Consider the following 22,371-nt stretch of genomic DNA (forward strand, 5'->3'; position numbering starts at 1 on the left):
GATCTTTAGTTACAGCATGCAAAATCAGTTGTGGCATGTGGGATCTAGTTCCCTGACCAGGGATCAAACCTGGCCCCTGCAATGGGAGCAGTGAGTCTTAGCCACTGGACTGCCAGGGAAGTTCCCAGGGTGCTTTTGTCTCTATTCTCTTGTAAGTTTCCCGCAATTGAACAATGTAGGTGTTATTCCTAAACCTGTTTTTCAGATGAGAAAATTGAGACTTAAAGAGTTAATAACTTGAATTACTTTAATTCGTAAAATATTCTTTTCTTTATTGAAGTATAGTTGATTTAAATATTAGTTTTAAGTGTGTAACATAATGATTCAATATTTTTATAGATTATATTCCAAATAAAGTTGCTATAAAATATTGGCTCTTATTTCCTGGGCTGTACAATATGTCCCTATAGATTATTTATTTTACACATTCATCCCCTACCCATATTTTACCCCTCTCGTTCCTTTTACCCATTGGTAACCACTAGTTTGTTCTCTGTATCTGTGAGTCTGTTTCTGTTTTGTTATAGTCATTCATTTGTTTGATTCTTTAGATGCCACATGTAAGTGATAATGTATAGTATTTATCTTTATCTGGCTTATTCACTAAGATTTTTAGCCTCCAGGACCATCCATACTGTTGCAAATGTCAGAATTTCATTCCATCCTTTTTATAGCTGAATAATATTCCATTGTGCATACATCTTTTTTATTACATTCATCTGTTAATGAACACTTAGACTGTGTCTTGGCTGTTGTCCATAATGCTGCTGTGAGCATTGGTGTGCATGAATCTTTTCAGATTAGTGTTTTCATTTTCTGTAGATTGTACTCAGGAGTGGGATTATTGGATCATGTATTTGGTACTTCTATTTTTAGCTTTTTGAGGACCTTCCATAGTGGCTGCATCGTTTTACATTCCCACCAACAGTGAATGTACTTACTCTGTTTCCTTTTTCTCTCTCCTTGCCAGTGTTTTTAAACTTTTTGATGACAGCCATTCTGGCAGGTGTGAAGTGATACCTCATTGTGCTTTTGCTTTGTGTTTCTCTAATAATTAGTGATCTTGAGCAACTTCTAATGTACCTGTTGGCCATCTGTATATATTCTTTAGAAAAATGTTTGGGTCTTTCACTCATTAAAAAATTTTTTTTTGGCTGTATGGGGTCTTCGTTTTGGTGCATATGTGCAAGCTTAGTTGCCCCACAGCATGTGTAATCTTAGTTCTCCAACCAGGGATTGAACCCATATTGCATTGAACCCATCTTGCATCGGGTGACGGATTCTTAATCACTGGACCACCAGGGAAATCCCTCATTTTTAAATTTGACTTTTTTTTCTTTTTAAGAGAAATTGTGTGTGTGGAATAAGGTCAGGGGAACCAGAACTGGACAAACAATACCACTTTTAAGTTTGCCCAGACATCAAAGTTTCTTCCCTTAAGTCAGCTAATCCTGACTGAGGGTGAATAAGATGTTTCCGCTAGTGTATGTGCCATCAGTGCCAATGACAAAACAGTGCAAATCAATAGTTTAATGAAGTGATAAATGATTTGGCTATTAAGAAAACGGCATCTGTATAGGTTAGCAGGGAGTTTTTAATCTATGGGTGCTTATTATATGCTTACCTTTCAAAGCCCATTGTAAACAAAAATGAATCTATGAAGGTCACAAAAACAGGCAGTGAGCAGCTAGGCATGGTTTCCACTGGGTATGAGAACTATCACTTGTTCTTAGCTCGCTTTTCCTACTGTTGATTCTTAGTTTTACAGAACTGTAAGCAGAGGTAGGCAGACTTACAAAACAGACTCGAAGGTCTCCATCAAGGCTGGAATGTAGTAGTGACAGTCTGATTTGCACTGTTTTTGACTCTTTCTTTTCAGCTTGGCTGCAACTAGTAAGCTGGGAGGACTGTAAAAGGACTGTAAAAGCTACAGGAGGACTGTAAAATCTCCAAATGGAGATTGGAGAGAAAGTCATCATAACTTCTAAGACTCTTCTTGGCGAAGGGAATTATCTTCTGCTATTTAAATGAAGAAATAATTCTTCCTTTTAAACTAGTGGCTTGTAAAATTGATTCAAGTTGATAAAAGTTCACAAGCAAGTCCCAGATCTCCAGAGAGGAAATGTTATAACACTGAATAGATCTTTAAGAACTGACCGGTGTTTTACTTTGGTCTTTAGCTATCATGTATTTATCCAGATAATTGATTTTTGAGATAAGGAGCAAAGCAAATTGAGAAAGTTGCCTTAGACATTATGTGTATATAATTTCTTCTTGGAGTAGGTTTGTCTCAACTGATTGTAGTTCATTTATTTATGATTATCTATCAAAGATAACACTGATATTTATCCTCTAGTTTCAGTTATTTGTTTGATGCCCTTTCTAACCAAATGCATACTGCTTCCTACTCATTTTTTGAATGCCATCATTGAATATGGCTATTTGAAACTCAAGATGTATCGTTTTTTGATAGAAAATAATACCAGAATGATGCTTGGGGTTCCATTCAACACCACTGAAGCCTATTTTACCAATTCTCTACCTAAAACACTACTTTAGTACTATTCAGTTATTAATTATTTCAATACTATTAGCTGATAATCTATGTGGATTCCATTATTATGTAACCTTGACAGCTGCTTACATCTTCATGTCTCACTTTCATCATCTGTAAAATGGGGATATTAATAGCACTTATTTCAAGACTAGTATTAGGTTTTAAATTATTCATACAATGCACTTATTGTATTAGCTTTTATTATTATTACTATAATTTGGCCACATTTGCAGTAAATAGCTTTTCGTGAGTTGTCTTTGGAACCTAACCAACAAATGTAATATTATTTCTTTGGGAAAAAATAGGTGCCCTGTATTTGGCAAGAAAGGAAGATTGTGTCACCAGGACATCCTTCTTCCGCTTTCTCTCTGTACCTTGCCTAGCAATAGAAGGGACTGTGGTGGTTGTGGATACTTTGTGTTCTTCCAGGATCCCAAAGAAAGCTTATTGTCCTGTGCATGAACATCATTCGTTTGTACATACAGGCAGTCCTGACTTTCATACCTTCAGCTTTGATGCAAACTATGTTTTAATATACAAACAGCAGCCCCCACCCACCCCACCTGGTAATTGCCGTTTCACGTTGCACTTGTGTTCTTTGCCCTCAGTGAGGAGCTGGAGGGGATTTGCGGAGGCCGCTCATACAGCCCGTGGTTCTGTTTTGTCAACGTCACCAGGTTTATTTGCACCTCAGTGTTTGTTGCTACAGATACATGGATGTTTTGTGGCATTTTGTGTGTGTGCTCAGTTGTGTCTGACTCTTTGCAGCCCCATGGACTGTAGCCTGCCGGCTCCTCTGTCTGTGGAATTTTTCAGGCAGGACTACTGGAGTGGGTTGCCATTTCCTACTCCACAGGATCTTCCCGACCCAGGGATCAAAACTGTGTCTCTTGTGTCTCCTGCTTGGCAAACGGATTTTTCTTTACTACTGTGCCACCCGGGAAGTTCCTGTTGCGTTTTTAACATGCAACTTTACACAAATGAGGGGGAAAATTTCAAAATGCTGATGCTTGTATTGAGAAACATAAACATACCATAAACTTTGTTTTGTTTTGACTAAGATGAAATTATTGGGCATGATAAAGTCACTCCAGTACTCCTTGGATGAGAGCCTGTGGATTAAGGTGTGAAGGAAAAGAAAACACACGTTGAAGTCTTCCTATACATTTTAATTTATTATGTCTAAAATGAGGGACAAGAATGTGGACATTCGAGTTTATAATAATCTTTGGGAACGGAACTGTCTCTATAACTTGTGAATATATTTGTTACAACTTTTCTATTAATACATGTTTTCTGGAAGGCACTGGACGTAGAAGAACGGAGACTTAAATAGGATAGTTAGGAATTTTTTAAAAAAGCTTTTTTTGGGGAAAATATCAAACATGAACAAAAAGGGGAGAGAATTGTACAATAAACTCACATCTATCATTACTTAGCTTTAGCAATTCCCAGTATGTTTCCAATCTTGTCTCATGACCCTCCCCCCCTTTTTCTTGCTGAAGTATATTCCTTTTTGAAAAATTTTTGCCGGAGTATAGTTAATTTACAATCTTATGTTACTTTCAGTTCAGTTCAGTTCAGTTGCTCAGTCATGTCTGACTCTTTGTGACCCCATAGACCACAGCACGCCAGGCCTCCCTGTCTATCACCAACTCCCGGAGTTTACCCAAACTCATGTCCATCGAGTCGGTGATGCCATCCAGCCATCTCATCCTCTGTCGTCCCCTTCTCCGCCTGTCCTCAATCTTTCTCAGCATCAGGGTCTTTACAGATGAGTCAGCTCTTCACATCAGGTGGCCAGAGTATTGGAGTTTCAGCTTCAGCATCAGTCCTTCCAATGAACACTCAGGACTGATCTCTTTTAGGATGGACTGGTTGGACCTCCTTGCAGTCCAAGGGACTCTCAAGAGTCTTCTCCAACACCACAGTTCAAAAGCATCAATTCTTCGGTGCTCAGCTTTCTACATAGTGCAACTCTCACATCCATACATGACTACTGGAAAAACCATAGCCTTGACTAGACGGACCTTTGTTGGCAAAGTAATGTCTCTGCTTTTGAATATGCTATCTAGGTTGGTCATAACTTTCCTTCCAAGGAGTAAGCGTCTTTTAATTTCATGGCTGCAATCACCATCTGCAGTGATTTTGGACCCCCCCAAAATAAAGTCAGCCACTGTTTCCCTGTTTCCCCATCTATTTCCCATGAGGTGATGGGACCGGATGCCATGATCTTCATTTTCTGAATGTTGAGCTTTAAGCCAACTTTTTCACTCTCCTCTTTCACTTTCATCAAGAGGCTCTTTAGTTCTTCTTCACTTTCTGCCATAAGGATGGTGTCATCTGCATATCTGAGGTTATTGATATTTCTCCCAGCAATCTTGATTCCAGCTTGTGCTTCAACCAGCCCAGTGTTTCTCATGATGTACTCTGCATATAAATTAAATAAGCAGGGTGACAATGTACAGTCTTGACGTACTCCTTTTCCTATTTGGAACCAGTCTGTTGTTCCGTGTCCAGTTCTAACTGTTGCTTCCTGACCTGTTACTTTCAGGTGTACAGCAAAGTGAATCGGTTTTATATATATATATGTGTGTGTGTGTGTGTGTGTGTACACATATATCTACTCTTTTTAAGACTTTTCCCATATAGGTTATTACAGAATATTGAGTAGAATTCTCTGTGCCATATTAGGCTCTTATTAGTCATCTATTTTGCGTATAGTAGTGAGTGTGTATCAGTCCCAATCTCCCAATTTATCCTTGAAGTGAAAGTGAAGTCGCTCAGTCGTGTCTGACTCTTTGCAACCCCATGGACTGTAGCCCACCAGGCTCCTCTGTCCATGGGATTCTCCAGGCAAGAATATTGGAGTGGGTTGCCATTTCCTTCTCCAGGGGATCTTCCCAACCCAGGGATCGAACCCAGGTCTCCTGCATTGCAGGCAGATGCTTTAACCTCTGAGCCACCAGGAAAGTATCCTTCCTTATTCCCTGGTAACCATATGTTTATTTTCTACATTTGTAACTCTGTTTCTGTTTTGTAGATAAGTTCATTTGTACTCTTTTTCTAAGATTCCACATATAAGCAATATCATACTATATTTGTCTTTCTCTGTCTGACTTCACTTAGTATTGTCGGGGGAGTGTGTAATTTCATCTGTTCTGTCTCTCGCAACAAAAATTTGAAGGGATGGACCAGTGTTACAGCCCTCAGATGGACAAGTGTTACAGCTCTCCGATGGACCAGTGTTACACCTCTGTTACAGCTCAGTTTTATTTAGAAAGTAAAGGAAAATATATCCTCGAGGCATGAGGGGCTGCTGACCCAAAAGATGTGAAGAGAAGAGAGGCCCGCTGCCCAATTTTGGCTCCTCTTTTCATATGATTTTTTTCTCCTCCCCCTGGGCCTGCTCTGTGTAAATTGGGCTAGCCAGGAGTGCTGTTTATTTTACCTGAGGTCCTCACTCCAGTCCTCGGACCTTCCTTTGTTCTATTTTTGTGGGCTTTTCCTTTGCTTGTCTTTTAGCCACTGCCATTCTGGACTCCTTTCTCCTAGTCTAACTGCCTAAGAGTGTGATGATCTCTAGGTTCATCTATGTTGCTGCAAATGGCATTATTCCATTCTTTGTTATGGCTGAGTAATATTCCATTATATATATATCATGTATTATTCCATTACCTATGTATATACATACATACATATATATATTTACCCCACAACTTCTTTATCCATTCCTGTGTTGATGGACATTTGGATTGCTTCTAACAACCATTAAATAAAGACATTAAAAATATAACCCCAATGCCATTATTATACCTAATGGAAATTAATAGTAATTCCTTAGTATCATCTAATACCTAATTAATATTTTAGCTTCCTTAGTTGTCCCCTCACTTTTTAAAAAATGATTTGATTGAATCAGGATCTCAAATTACATATTGCATTTGAGAGTTGCATATGGTAGATTCCTTTTTAATCTACCAGAGTAAAAGAGGGTGTTTTTAATTTGAAAGTACCATGCTTCTTTGGGATGGCCCACCCCTTGCTAAGAATCCACTAGAGCCAAACAAGCATTTCTCCCGCCCTTAGGCAAAGGATGACAAACTGCGGGGCATTTACCTTAAAATACAATAGATGTTAACTAAGGAATTTGCAATCAGTTTCCTGTCTTTCCTATTCTCATAAAATTAATCCAGAAAGTTTACTGTTAAAGACAACTTTAAATATATTTCTTTATTATGTAAAACATAGATTTGAGTCATGGGTGTTAAAAAGCCAGCAACAAATCAATTCCATGCTGTTCTCTTGACACGTGGGTATTAGTCATCTGCTTTGGCATCTTCTAACACTTGAGTTGCCATCCCTGGGGCACATTTAGGTAGGTGAGGATTCAGGTGGCAACTGCAGAAGTCATGAACTTTGAGACTTGTTTGCAGAAGTTAATAAAGATTATATGAATATAAAGTTAATGCAGATCAGCCGGAGTTCAGAGGACTGACCCGAGGCGGAAGTCAGTGCCCAGGCTCTGACCGCTGGGGATCCAGTCTTCTCAGGTGGCTCTGCACCCAGAGGCCTGGCTGCTGTAGGAAGCTGCCCTGGCAGACCCGCTTGTAACTTTCATGCTGTGGCTCCTGGAAGACTTTCTGGGTAGAATCAGGTTCCAGGAAGGGCGTTCATGAAAATGTTTATTTAATGACAGAGATTTAAAAAGTAAAGAAGACTGTAAGCTTGAGGAAATATCACGGCTGCTCAGAATCCCCTAGTGGTTTCTAGTAGCTCAGAGTAAAAGGCTAAGCCCTCCCAGGCCACGGCGGCTGCTCCTGTGTTAGCTCTATCTCTCTGGACTTGATTCCCAGCCTGCTCTGCTCTACCCACCAGCCTGCTTGATGTTCCAAGAATCTGCCACTTTTCTCCTGCCTCAGGGCCTTTGTATTTGTTTTTTCCCTTGAATAATTACTTCCTCATCTCCTTCAAGTCTCTGCTCAGTGTCACTGAGTGAGATCTCTCCTAACTGCCTATTTAAAACTGACTTCTATTCTATCCCATCCCTCTAGCTCCCCCTAAATCTCTTCCTTGCTTACATTTTTTTCCATAGCAGGATCACCTTCTAATGTATTATGCAGTTTACTTTTAAATTTTACTTCTTGCCTATTTTTCCACTATGGATTTATCCTTAGTGCCTAGAATAAGGCCTATTCATAGGAGACACTCAATTAATTGGTTCAGTGAGTAGATGAGTTAAACTTTGGAAAATTTGATCACAAGTATACACTGAGAGATTCCTTGAGGAAACTGAAGGATAAACTTTGAAAAGTAAGTCAGTCTACTTCATATGAATGAGTTCTGTTCTGAGAGCATGTTGGTAATTCCGGTTTGTTCTTAGGACCAACAGAGTTAGCCTCAGTACCCAACTAGCACAATTGGCTGTATAGTACTGTACAGGAATAGGTTTATAACACTTTTAAATACAAATAATACATAAAAAACAAACACACAAAAAATAAAACATTTTTAATCTTATGGTCCAATACTTTGAAAAGTGTAGTATTACAGTACAGCAGTTGGCATACAGCAGTAAACTGGTGGGAGAAGGTGGAGCTGAAGGATTATCAGCAATAGGAGGTGGAGGGGCAAGCTGCAGTTTCACTCATGCCTGACATTGACGCACAGGTTCTGGTTCCTTGCTTGATTCAACTCTCTATAAAGATTCTGTATATTGTACTCGATACAGATCTGTACAGTAAACTATACAAGAGCACAGCTACTTGCAGAGATGCACACGGGACAGTGTACACCATACACGTGGATTCACATGTCATTGGACACTCAAATGCATATTCACATCTTTGAAAGTTTGCAACTTGAAGGTTCGTATGCAGAGGACTTACTGTATTGTGGTAAGAGACATTGGTAAGGGAATGTGGATTAGAGAAGTACCTTCATTGTTCATGTAACAGTGAGCAGTGCTTATATGTTTAAGCACTTATAGGTCTAACCTTATATGTTTAAACTTCACGTTTATGAGATGAAGTAGTTTTTCCGCTTAGTAATATAGCCCACATGGGAAGTGATGCATTCTTCTGATTTTTGATACAGTAGAACCTTTTGGCTATTTGCTGGTAGCCCTGAAGGGTCATACCATGTAGTCATTTGTGCTCTGTAGAGATGCTTATGGTGAGCCCTGTGCTACTGGTGAACCCAGACTGAACCTGGCAGATGACACGCCCCCTGAACTGCAGGTCATCCTGGTATCCCTCTTTTCCTTGAATCAGAAACTCGTATAGTTACACTTGACCACATATTATATCAGAAATTATATGTTACCATGATATTTGTGAGTTTGAACATTTGCAGAATAGGATTGGGAGGAGGAGTTTTATGAATGTCTAGGGTCTGCATACTCTGGAGGTATTCTGGTGAGTCTGCTGTTTCTCCAAAGAACTGTTTAATCTTTGTGAGCCTGGATTCCTGGAGAGTTTGGAACAGATCAGTCAAATTAGGTGAAGGGAGGCAGCATGACATGTAGTGGCTAAGAGCACAGACTTGGAGATCTAGACAACCTGGGTTTGAATCCTGACTTCGGGAATTATTAGCTCTGAGACTTTGGGTAAGTTACTTAATCTATCTGTGCCTCAGAGTTGATGATGATAAGAATGATACATACTTGACTGTTGTAAGAATTAAATGAGCTAATAATATTTGTAGCAGTTACAACAGTGACTGGCACATAGTAAGCTTGACCTCAGTGTTTATTAAATAAAGATATTTATTTGGGAAGCCTGTCATAGTATCCTACAACTTTAGGCCAGTAGGTACACCCAGATAGGGTAAGAGGTGAGTGTCAGTGATAGAATCTGAAGTTATGTGAAGGCATATTGAAGTTAAGTAAGATAAAAAAAAGATTCTTGAAGGTAATCCCTGATGGACATCCTTTAGATTAATTATGAAGGGGTATAGGAGAGTGCTTAAGATAAACTTCCTGCCTGGGTCTTAGCTTACTGTGTGATTTTGAGTAAATTATCAACTTAAAACTACAATTCTACATGGGTATGTTGAAAGTATTTACCTTATGGGGTTGTCGTGAGGATTGAATCAGGCAAGCATTGTAAAGTGATGAGCCCAACACTTGGTATGTAGTAGATGTTTTAAACATGGGACTTTTGAAAAATTAATTGATAATCAGAGTCCCTATCCTCAGTCCCCACATTGTTATAGGTATTGAAATCTTTTAACTAGAACCTTCAGCCCCATCCTGTTATTAAGCCAGCTGGGCACAATTTTACAGCAAAACAAATGAAATATTACATGCGTGATGCTTAACACAGTGCCTGGCTTGTAGCAATAACTCAGTAGAATGCCAGGAGCCTCATCCTTGCTACCTGTTGTGGTGGTTCAAGATGGAAGATGTGAATGGAGTGACTGCCACTTCAGGTAGAGGTGGGAAGGGAAGGCTGTTTTCTTCAGGGTCAGCTCTTGGTGTCAGAGGTGGGAGGTCACGGGCTGTACCTGCTCAGCTGCCCTCTAGCTGACTCCCAGCGCTGTGTCCCGGAACAGACGCCTACTCTGGAGTTCCTGTCCACCTGCCAACCTGGATCTGACCTGAGGTCACTGTAAAAGCCGCAGTGAATGTCTGCCAAATCACAGACTCAGAGGAGAAATACGAAATTAACTCTGGTTATCTGGGTTGTCCCTGTGCTAATTACTATAGATAATTAACATTGACTATGTATAATTTTAAAGTTAGGCTGCAATTTCCAGAGCTCAAAGTTTATGTTGACATTTCAAATCCTAATTTCCTTTTGCAGGTATTTGCTATCCAGCGTCTTTATTGGTTTACCTAAACACATTACAGAGTTTTATTTGTCTAGTTGCAGGCTGAGGAACAAAATTGAGCCTTCTCTTTATTTTCTTGGGCTCCAAAATCAGTGCAGATGGTAATTGCAGCCATGAAATTAAAAGACGCTTGCTCCTTGGAAGAAAACCTATGACAAACCTAGATAGTATGTTATAAAGCAGAGACATTACTTTGCTGACAAAAGTTCATCTAGTCAAAGCTATGATTATTCCAATACTCATGTATGGATGTGAGAGTTGGACCATAAAGAAAGCTGAGCGTTGAAGAATTGATGCTTTTGAACTGTGGTGTTGGAGAAGACTCTTGAGAGTCCCTCGGGCTGCAAGGAAATCCAACCTGTCAATCCTAAAGAAGATCAGTCCTGAATATTCATTGGAAGAACTGATGCTGAAGCTGAACCTCCAATACTTCAGCCACCTGATGCTGAAGCTGAACCTCCAATACTTTGGCCACCTGATGCAAAGAACTTGACTCATTGGAAAATACCCTGATGTTGAAAGTATTTACCTTATGTTACCTTATATTTCCCTGATGTTGGGAAATATTGAAGGCAGAAGGAGAAGGGGATGACAGAGGATGAGATGGTTGGATGGCATCACCGAGAAGATGGATATGAGTTTGAGCAAGCTTCAGGAGTTGGTGATGGACAGGGAAGCCTGGCATGCGTCCATGGCGTTGCAAATAATTGGACACAACTGAGTGACTGAACTGAACTAAACTGATGGCTTCTCACGCTTCTTCTGGATTTTTAAGGCAGTCGAAGCTGTGATTTAAGTTTATTCATTTGTATAGTTATTAAGGAGATATTTACTTTGAACCTATTGTGTGACAGATCTAGATACTGCTTAACTTTAATACATTAAAAAAATTATTTAATTTTAAACTTTTTTTTCAAAAGTAGACAAAGGGAAATTCTCTTGATTTTAATTTTAGATATTACTGTACAATTATAATTATAGTCTATAGAAAGGGTTAAGTTCTCAAGTTAGGTAATAAGGAGAAAAATAATTAAGATTATTTTTAAAAAATCTCATAATTCACCCACAGACATAACATCATTCAGGGGATATAGTGTAGCCTCTTCCCCAGTCTTTGGAGCAAATCACTGTTTTGACAAGTGATTAAAAGTTAGCTTGTATATGGGGTTCATGTTTGAAACTACACTCAAGGTCTTTGCATTTAGAGATGCAGTTAGTTCCAAACATGTGTGTGTCCTCAGTGTACCCCTTCCTCACTTGTTTTTTTTTTCCAAAGTACATATTTTATTTTCATAGCGTAGTGCAAGTGGAACATGAGTAATGGTTTGTAATCCAGTTTAAATGGCATCATGTGCTGGCCAGCTGGCCTGCCTATGGGTGGTAGCAGATGTGGTTGGCCTTCATAAGGCAAAGTCGTAGATATAGCATCCCAGGTTAGTTGATTGATTGATCCATTCATTCTTCACCATTTAAAGAGGAAATGGCAACCCACTCCAGTACTCTTGCCTGGAAAATTTCCATGGACTAAGGAGCCTAGGCTATGATTTTTCCAGTGGTCATGTATAGATGTGAGAGTTGGACTGTGAAGAAGGCTTTTGAACTGTGGTGCTGGAGAAGACTCTTGCGAGTCCCTTGGACTGCAAGGAGATCCAACCAGTCCATCCTAAAGGAGACCAGTCCTGGGTGTTCATTGGAAGGACTGATGCTGAAGCTGAAACTCCAATACTTTGGCCACCTCAGGCGAAGAGTTGACTCATTGGAAAAGACCCTGATGCTGGGAGGGATTGGGGGCAGGGGAAGAAGGGGATGACAGAGGATGAGATGGTTGGATGGCATCACTGACTCAATGGACATGAGTTTGAGTGAACTCCGGGAGTTGGTGATGGACAGGGAGGCCTGGTGTGCTGTGATTCATGGGGTCACAAAGAGTCGGACACGACTGAGCGACTGAACTGAACTGAACTGAACTGAAGGAGCCTGATAGGCTACAGTCCATGGGGGTTGCAAAGACTTGGACGTGACTGAGCAACTTCACTTTTACTATACTATGTGTGTGACTGTGCTTGAATCTGGAAGTAGAAAGACTTCAGAAGGATGGTATTTGCTTTCGAAGAGCTTATACTGTGATGTGGAAGTCTCCCATGATATGTCCGAGGACAGTTGTGTGAGGTTCAGTGATGGTGATATTTTCTGTTGTACATGCTCCGTGAGAAGCAGACACATTTAATGAGCCAGTGAAGAATGGGGAAAGGAGTGTGGCTCTTTTTGGGGAAGGATGTGTCTAAGAATGTAGAGAGTGTTCTAGAGAGTAGGGTCTAGAAGAATGGGTTAACCAGGGCAACGTGTTATTTAGAGGAAATAGCATGTCCACAAAGGCATGGTAGCCTGATCTGGGAGTGGGATGGTATGGAGAGTGGCAGGAACTCTGTGTAAGCTCATGATAAGCCTTCAGTTCCATTTTGAGTAGTTTGGACTTCATCTTCAATGTAATAAATGATCTTTAAAAGGAGAATGATACCAGACTGTGTGTTCTCTGGATGTATGGATAAGTGAGGAGTGAGTTCAGAGCCAGGAGGACCAGTTAGAAACCATCAGTGGGAGGGCAGGTAGCAATCCAGTCATGATACGCTCACTTCTAAGCCTGAAGTTGGCATGTTGCAAGGTGGGTTTCCAGCTATCGAAGCCCTTTCTCCCACTTTTACCCTGTGAGTTGCTCCCCTTCTTCCCTTTACTCTGCCTTTTTTACATGACAGCTGGCTCAGTCTGGCTCTTGGCTGGAGACCTGGCACTGGATTCGGGGGGACAGGATGGACGTGCTCAGAGCCACCCTCCTGACTCCTGAAGAGAAGTCCCAGTCTTTCTATTTTAGCCTACCCCCTCTCTTAGGATTTTTCTGTTTTCACTCCAGGGCCTTTGAGGAAAGACAATTGCAAGTTATGAGTTGAGGAGGGAGCCTCCGTTTCCTGTCCTTAACAGTCAAAACTCCAGGAAAACTTTCACTGGGCAAAGTGCTGAATTTGTGACATAGGAACTTTGGTTAGAAGCTGTAGCATATGGTAGTTGGGGAAGCAAGTAGATCTACCCATTAAAATAAATTAAATGATGTAAGGGTAATTCGGGCTTCCCTGGTGGCTCAGATGGTAAAGAATCTGCCTGCAATGCAGGAAACCCAGGTTCAATCCCTTGGTTGGGAAGATCCCGTGGAGGAGGGCATGGCAACCCGCTCCAGTATTCTCGCCTGGAGAATCCCATAGGCAGAGGAGCCTGGTGGGCTGCAGTCCATGAGGTCTCAAAGAGTCCGACACGACTTGAGTGACTAACACTTCACTTCACGTTTCAAGGGTAATTCAGGCAGGTGTCCCAGGGGGTCAGACGAGCTGTTCCTTTTTCAGCATGAAATACCCTCTCCAGCACATTCTCCTTTCATCTGTCACCACTCCTGAGCTTCCATGCCCTTTCTCAACCCAGAGTCCCTGTCTCCATCTTGCTACCAGTTCTTTTTTAAAAACTTTGTGTATTTATTTTGCTGCACTGAGTCTTAATTGCGACATGCAGGATCTTTGATTTTTATTGCTGCATATGGGGTCTTTAGTTGTGGTGTGTGGCATCTAGTTCCCTGACCAGGCACCAAACACAGGGCGCCCCCTCCCAACCATGCATTGCGGGAGTGGAGTTTTAGCCACTGGAAGACCAGGGAAGTCCCATGCCACCAGTTCTTTTCTTGTCGTTTATTGCTGAGCCTGCTGCAGCCTTTCAGAACTCAGTCAGCCATCTGAAGACAGTGTAGGAGACTGTCCCCAACATGCAGAAGATGGGAGAGAGGAGTTTGATACCCAGCCTCGAGGGGCAGTTCATTGCTGGTCTCCCCAGTTGATACTGCCATGCATTTGCTCATGGGGACAGAATTACAGCCTTTGGGATTGTAGGACTGTTAATTACTATACTTTCTGGGTCCTTGAAGGCTTAGATTTAGATTCAACTAAAATTAATTAAATTTATTTACTCTGGGAACATGTTTAATCTCCTGAATCACTTATCAAGTGTTTTAGGGTCATTTTTAAGGACAATTGAAGCGAGTGGTTAGCTAACTTTCCCAAGGTTACAATTACTAAAGTGCATGTCTGGGATTTGCACCATTTTACTTGATTCTGCATATGTATGGATGGACCAGCTTCTGTAACTGACCATCATGTGAAATAAAGTTTAAAAAAGCAGATTTGCAGATGAGCTTTTTTAACTGAAACTTTAATTGAAATAAATATAGATTCACATGTATTTTTAGAACTAATACAAAGAGATCACTTCTATATGGCTAGTTTGCCCCCACTGTTAACTTTTGCAAAACTTTAGTATATCACAACCAGGATTTTGGTATAATATCACAACCAGGATTTTCTGATCACATATAATGCAGTTATTCAGATTTCCTCAGTTTGTACTCATTTCTTTGTATGTGTGTGTATGTGTTTCCCATTCTGTATAGTTTTATAACCTGTGTAGATTTATGTATTCATCACCACAAGTGAGATGCTCAACAGGACCAAGTCAGCAAGGAGTTGGATTTGAAATTTCCAAATCTGTTTTCTGTCACCTTTTTATAACAACAAACACCACTTCTGCCATCTCTGTATTCTGGTCACACTAACCTGTCCTTCATATCTAAAATTTGGTCATTTAAAAAATCTGCAGTTCTTAAGTCCAGAATTATGTTGGTGTGATCCTGTTCGGGATTCAGTTTTCATCTTTTATCCAGTCTGCAGTCTGGTTTTGTGAGGGGCTGTCATCCCTTTATCCCTGGCCTGGGGCCTGTGTATTGATGCATTTACAGCCTGATGAGGCAAGAAAACTCTTGAAAGTCCCTTGGACTACAAGGAGATCCAACCAGTCCATTCTGAAGGAGATCAGTCCTGGGTGTTCTTTGGAAGGGCTGATGCTAAAGCTGAAACTCCATCCAGTACTTTGGCTAACACATGTGAAGAGTTGACTCATTGGAAAAGACTCTGATGCTGGGAGGGATTGGGGGCAGGAGGAGAAGGGGACGACAGAGGATGAGATGGCTGGATGGCATCACCGACTCGATGGACATGAGTTTGGGTGAACTCCGGGAGTTGGTGATGGACAGGGAGGCCTGGCGTGCTGCAATTCATGGGGTCGCAAAGAGTTGGACACGACTGAGCAACTGAACTGAACTGAACTGAGGCATCACTGACTTGATGGACATGAGTTTGAGCAAGCTCCAGGAGATGGTGATGGACAGGGAAGCCTGGTGTGCTGCAGTCCATGGGGTGGCAAAGAATCAGACACAACTGAGAGACTGAACTGAACTGAGGGGCCTTGCGAACTCTGCTGAGGGGACCTATTTGGCTTTGTTGCCTCCTGATTGCTGGCACTCACCTCTGCCATTAATCATCTTTCGGGCTTGCCACACTGAAGTTTCTTTTCCCCAGTGGGTATTTCCAGAGCTCCAGCAGTCTCCACGGTTAAGCCAGCACCCTCCATGATTAAGCCAGCACCCACGTCCTTCTCTTTCCTCCCTATGGAAGCCAAAGGCCCTCTCAGCACTGATAGGGTCTAGTGAAGTTGGGAAGGAAACAGTTGCAACTTTTCCTCCGCTCCTGCCCTCCACTTCCCTGTAGTGAACACGTGTGGCCGATAGATGGCAGTATTCTTTGCAGCGCTGGGATTGCTGGCCCCTGTTGCCTGTGCTTTTGGAGAACTAACTGGTCCTTTACGTGTATGTTGAAAACGTGGAAGGCAGATTTTCCAAAACAACAAAGACACCAATAAAACAGTGTGGTTTCCAGAGTTTGAAAACGTTACACTGGCAAATGATTGGTGATGCCAACGGTTCCCCACTTCTTAGAGATGATTTGAATAGGAAATAGAATTTGGAGAGGGGTGTGTGTGTGTGTGTGAGACGTGTGTGTGTGTGTGTGTGTGTGTGTGTGTGTGACCTCTGAGACTTGAGATTGAACTCCTTGTTCCCCTCAAGGAAAGGCCCTTACCCACAGTGTAAATATCAATTTACAGCAGCAACAACTAATAACAATGATAATACAACTCTTCACTTCCTGGTACTTGTCCACTCCCCTGCGTGCGTCACTTTGGTGTGTGCGGGCATGTGTGTAAACATTTGCTGTGCATGGGAAAGCTGTTGTAAAGTGAGAGATTACGGGGTTCCCTGGCTCTTGTAAACAGATCAGGCTAGTGAGGATAAAGTGAGATGAGTTTAAATATGAGGTTAAGTAGTAAATTTTAAGCTGTATGCACGGAAAGAACCAGTGGTGTTGAGCTCAGATACAGACTCATGAACAACTGGAGCTACTCTGCTCCTGAGGGTGCCGTGCATGGTCTGGTGCCTTCTTGAAAGTAGCCAGGAAGCCCCAGTATTCACTCGATCCCCGTGCAGCTAAGTGGAGAGCAGGGTGTGGAGGAGAGGGGCTGGCGGTGGGAGTGGGGCTGCAAGCTCCAGAATGATTCCCCTCTGTCCACATGAGCATGCCAAGGTGGAAGGGCTGTTTTCTGCTTCCCTGGGTCTGAGCGTTGCCGCTGCTCTGACCCTGCAGCTGAGAACGTAGCCTCATTCCGGGGGGTGACAAGGGAACGCGTGGCTCCACCTTAAGCAGCAGCCTTTTTGCTGCTAGTGCATCCTTTGGCAAAAGCCCTTGCTTCTGAGGAGAAATGCTGTGCATAAAGTTATAACCCTGAAACCAGATGCTGTTACTATAGAGACGAGTGAAATGCTACCGTGGGAGGCAGAACCCGGGAGGGATGAGAGGAGAGCGGTGGGAGGGCAAGTGAGGCAAATCTAAAGGCTAGCACACAGAGACCTTCAACCTTTAGCAGCACTGTGACGGGGCATGCTCGCATTCTGAAACTTGCGTGCTGGCGGCCTGCCACTTGCTGACTGGCTGAGTGGCAGCTGCATGCGCTGTGTGGACTAGCTGGTGAGCACGTTGGCAGTTGGCGAGGGCTCTAGGGCTGGGAACTCAGAGGGGTGGAATGTAGATGGGTGCCCAGGGCCCAATGGCCGACAGTTTTGCACAAATGTTTCTCGTGCCAGGCTTAAGTCACCCTTACAAGCCTGTGCAGTGATTAGGACCGGCTGTTGAGGGCCGGTCCGTTTGGCAGCTGATTTGACATGGGTTACAGTTAAATCACTTGCAGCTCCCAGCATAACAGAGGATGGGAGAAGCCCCACATTGGTTATGTGGATTGCTGGGGGAAGGGGTCTGACTTCTGCTGTCAGAGGTCCTGCTGAAGGAAGGCAGTGTTGGCCCCGCGTGGATTTTATACTGACTGGTATGACCCTTCTCCCCGTGATGCTGGTGAGAAGCTTCCAAATCTATTCTGAACTTTGCCTCATGCTGGCGACAAGAGCAGCCTAGGGAACTGTTTAGAAGCATGCTCCCTCCCTTCTTTGTTTTCAGCAAGTGCAGTTGGTGTGAAAGGAACATTTTAGCGTAGATTTTGGGGGCCTGATGAGGAACTAGAGGAGTTCATTTCTTCCCACTGATAGAGAGAAAAACTAGTTGGATCAGACAGGGCATTTTAAAAGATATCTCTGTCTTACTAATAATAGCAAGCAACTGCTGAGAGGATTTGGTCTCGGGTGGGGGTGCACAAACCCCAACAATGGACACTTGTGGTATAAAGATGGAAGAAAGCTATAAAATCCCTGAATTCTGTGTCAAAGCCCAGATGTGCCAGGCTGCACTTGCTCTTGACAAGGAAAGGGCTGCTCTGGGCATGCAGGTTCTATATTTTCAGTTTGCATTTTCCTTTGCACTTTTTACAGGGAGGAGGGTGCTTACAGATGCTCCGCATGTCCACCAGAAAGAACTGGGTTTCTAGTTACTTGCTATGTATAGTCTTGGAGGGAATGTGAAATATGTATCAAAGAGCCAAAGAATGCCCCTACCATTATGCTCCCTCTGACCCGGAGCCTGTAGACAGTCCTTCAGTCAGGCTGGATGGTTTTCTCCGCCTAGGAAGTGATTAAAGCTTTAATCATTAAAGCTTGTCCAGTCTCCTTCAGTTGTTACTGTTTACTTCCTTCACTTCTGCTTTGATTGTTTGCTGTGTGCGATTTGGGGAAGAGCTTAGGTGCAAAGGCTAACCTTTTCATTGAGGAAATGTGTGAAAAGTTAGTAAATGGCTTTGGGACCAGCTTGGTTAGTGGTAGGGGTGCAGAAATGACTACAGGAAGTTGTGTTGGATTCTGTAGGTTTATAGGACCAGAACGGAGAAGGCAATGGCACCCCCCTCCAGTACTCGTGCCTGGAAAATCCCATGGATGCAGGAGCCTGGTGGGCTGCAGTCCATGGGGTCACTAAGAGTCGGACACGACTGAGTGACTTCACTTTTACTTTTCACTTTCCTGCATTAGAGGAGGAAATGGCAACCCACTCCAGTGTTCTTGCCTAGAGAATCCCAGGGATGGGGGAGCCTGGTGGGCTGCCGTCTGTGGGGTCGCACAGAGTCGGACACGACTGACGTGACTTAGCAGCAGCAGCAGCAGCAGTAGCAGCATAGGACCAGAAAGCACGCACTTTGAAAAGAAATGTGGGCTGTACTACTCTTTGTTTCCTGAAGGGGAGATAGTAAGTACTCGGAGTGTAGATGCAGTAGTACAGGATCCAGTATTTTGTTGTGTTTCCAGGGTCTTTTAAGGAGATTTCTCCCCTAACCTGTCATCTTTATCTAGGTCTACAAATGCTGTATTACTGGTGGGTTCTTGCTCTTTGGATCAGCCCTCAGATTGCTAGGGGACGTCTTCGAGAAGAAGGATGTAATTACACTAGAGCCTTTGTCTGTCTTGCTCATCACTGTATATTCAGTGCCCAGAAGGGCCCTTAGTAGGTACTCAGCAAATATTCACTAATGAATGAAGAGCGGATGTCAGGAAAGAGAAAAGGGGATGATTGAATGCTGTCTGTGTGTGTCTAGCACTGTGTATGGTATGTTTCAAGTGCTTTGGTCATCATCACCAATGGCCTCCCTATTGCCAAACCCCTTTTTATTCTGATTCTTTCTCAGCCTCTCAGGAGCAGCACTCTCTTTTCTCAGCTTCCTTGACATCACTGTTTCCTGGTTTTCCTCTTACCTCACTGACTGCTTTTGTTCCTCTGCCCTGCTTGTAAATGTTGGCATGCCCGGCATGCCTGGCACTTGGTCTTATGTCAGCTTCTCTATTTCTGCGTTTTCTTCCTGGATGATATCATCTAGTAATAACTTCAGACACCAGCTTTATTCATTGATTCCCAATTTTTATCCCCAGCCCTTGGCTCCTGAGCTCCAGACTTTGACCTCTAGTTGTGTGCCTGACAGTTCCTTTTTCATATATAATAAGCATCTCAACCATAACCTTGTCAGAAAAAAACTCTTGATTCCTTCCTTGAAACATGTTTTTCCTGTAGTCTTCCCTGGGCTCCTGAGATAGTTTCCTAGTCTCTTTTAGTGAGGAAACATCCTGACTAAAAGAAACTGGAGACTTAAGAAATGCGGTTTCCATCCTTAGGTTGGGAAGATCCCCTAGAGGAGGAAACGACAACCCACTCTAGTATTCTTGCCTGGGAAAATTCCATGGACAGAGGAGCCTGGTGCGCTACAGTCCATGGGGTTACAATGAGTTGGACACGACTGAAGTGGCTTAACACGCATGCATGAATTTTTCACATAACAGCCAGAGTGGTCTTTTAAAAGACAAAGCAGGTCAAGTCCCTTTCCATCTGAAAACTCTTCAGGGGCTGCCATAACACCTAAAATTCTAATTGCTTACCGTGGCCTGTGTGGCCCTGATTCCCTCCACATTGTTACTTCCCAGTGATCTTCCATCCTTCTGTCCAGTCTTTCTGGCCTTACTCTGTTCCTGAAACATGCTAAACTTCTTCCCCTTTTAGGGCCTTTGCATTGCTATTCCCTTTACTTGGAATATTCTGCCCCTGGATTCTTAAATGCCTGGTTCCTTCCTAACATTTTTGCCTCTACTCAAATGTCACCTTCTCAGAAGCCACATCTGAATCACCTTATGCTAAGTAGCCCACTATTATTTTTTTTCCTGCATTGCACTTAATGGTATCTAAGATTATCTTGTTCATCTATTTATTATTAGTTTCTGAGGCATTTTGCCTGGCTTATTCAGAGATGTGTTCCTCTCCCTCCCAAGAGTACCAGTTCCAAGAGTGGCAGGAACATAGCAGACACTAAATAAATATTTGCTGAATTGGTAAGTATGTTGGATAATTTAATCTTCATGGAAAACAGAGGCTCATAGAGGCTGGTAACTGATTTGACCTCTCAAGTCTTCACAGCATTTTCTTTTTTACCGTGATCCTGCTTGCTGACCCATTTCCTGTTTGCATTTAGTTTTATATTTTTAGTTTGAGTATAGAAGAGGAAAAAGATGAACTTCTGTGTGTAAGAGCCATATCCCAGAAGAAAAGATTCTTCAACTTTCCAGAGTAATGAGTTTTTTTATGGCATTGTCTGCCAACCCAGGTTAGGCAAAAAAGAAAAAAGGAAAGAAGACAGGAAAGAAACATAACTTTATGAAACCTGTAAGAGGTGCTGGGACAAAACTGAGTGCTTTTATGTGTGTTACCTGATTTTAATTTCAAAGCAGTCCCACATAGTTGATATTATTACCTCCAATTTCCTGGATGGAAAAACTGAGGCTTAAAAATTTGGATACTTTGCTCCAGGTGATACAGGTACGAATAGGCTTTTTAAACTGGTGTCTCCCTGACACCAAATTTCTGACTTTTTAAGCTCAGATGGTTGCTTTGTGAGATGGAAATGCTCCTGAAATAGAAAGGAAGAAAAAGTGAATTCAGTGCATCTCATATAGATGATAACAAATATGGGAAGCACAAGAATAAGTTACAAAGACAATATGGAAAACAGACCCACAGTATTCAATGCCTGAGCACATAACTGGATGAATAGAATACAGAGTGAACATTTGGTTCTCTGGCGGGGCTCGTGTATGGTATGACATAGAGCAGCTGTCCCCAGAGAAAGTTCTTTGTTTCTAGACCGGTACGACAGTAGCAGCATTTGAGCAATTCGAGAGTTCTTTCTGCTTTCACTATAAATAGAGTTCATGGAATTCTGTATATCAAAGTTGATGCAATGAAAAGGAGTCACCGAATATGGAAATCAACCTTACCTCGTTCTATAAACCAGAGACACATTTGGCATTGGGAGGCCGTACAAACGCTGTCATTACTTGGATGGATCCTGAGGTCTTATTTAGCCTAGGAAATTGCAGAGTAGATCCTATTATGTAAGGAGACAGGAGGGCAGCATAATATGGTTACAAAATGCAGCACTTCATGCCCTTCAGGGAAGAGTTAACAGGACAGATATACATAGACAGAGACGTGCGATAAGAATGTGGAAAATGAATGAATGGGGGGCATATATATGTGACCGTTGCCGAAGCCGGGGTTGCTGGATAATCCTCAGATGTCAGATTTCCGTAAGGCCAACATGTGACTCAAAGCTTGCCACTCAACAGAGAATACTGGGCTGTGCTGGTATTAAGAGGCTGGCTGGAAGCTAGGCTCCCACTGTGCAGTAGCCTAACTCCCTGTCGCTTTCTGTGTGTGGGTGGGTGTGCATGTGTGCGTGTGTGTGTGAGGGTATACATTTTTATGCAGTGGGTGTTTAAAGAGCTAAGCACTGAAGCTGGATTTCCACAAACGACCATCACGAGCACTCCAGGCACACCAAACTTCCTCTCTTGGTATTTTTTTTTTCTTTTCATCTTTTTTTGGGGGCAGATCCCAAAGGGGAGAACCCCCAACATCCAGCCTCCAGGATTGAAATGATTTTCTCTTACCTGTCTCTGCGGGGGCCCTGTCAAGGTTAGAACGGAAGCTATGTGGGACCGGCATATTCTCAAGCACCCGATGAGAGGAGCTGAAGGAGCGAAGGAGCAGCAAACACCAAAGGAAGAGGGACTCTGCCCTGTTAAC

The 22,371-nt window shown here is 42.5% G+C and overlaps 1 protein-coding gene across 3 annotated transcripts in view; it reads left to right on the plus strand.

Moving 5' to 3' along the window:
* Positions 1 to 22,371, plus strand: part of SLC4A4 (solute carrier family 4 member 4) — a 366,663-nt gene that overhangs the window by 32,752 nt on the left and 311,540 nt on the right. For 2 of the 3 annotated variants that reach the window (XM_040237034.1, XM_040237035.1), the window contains exon 1: positions 17,058 to 22,139. The exons of the other annotated variant lie outside the window; for it this stretch is intronic. In XM_040237034.1, the coding sequence (XP_040092968.1) occupies positions 22,048 to 22,139 (92 nt within the window). In that variant the 5' untranslated portion in view covers positions 17,058 to 22,047. Of the gene's footprint in view, positions 1 to 17,057; positions 22,140 to 22,371 lie in introns of those variants that run through there. 3 annotated transcript variants of the gene reach the window in all.

Source organism: Oryx dammah, unplaced genomic scaffold, assembly GCF_014754425.2.
Source record: "Oryx dammah isolate SB20612 unplaced genomic scaffold, SCBI_Odam_1.1 HiC_scaffold_3, whole genome shotgun sequence".
Classification (NCBI taxonomy): Eukaryota; Metazoa; Chordata; class Mammalia; order Artiodactyla; family Bovidae; genus Oryx; species Oryx dammah.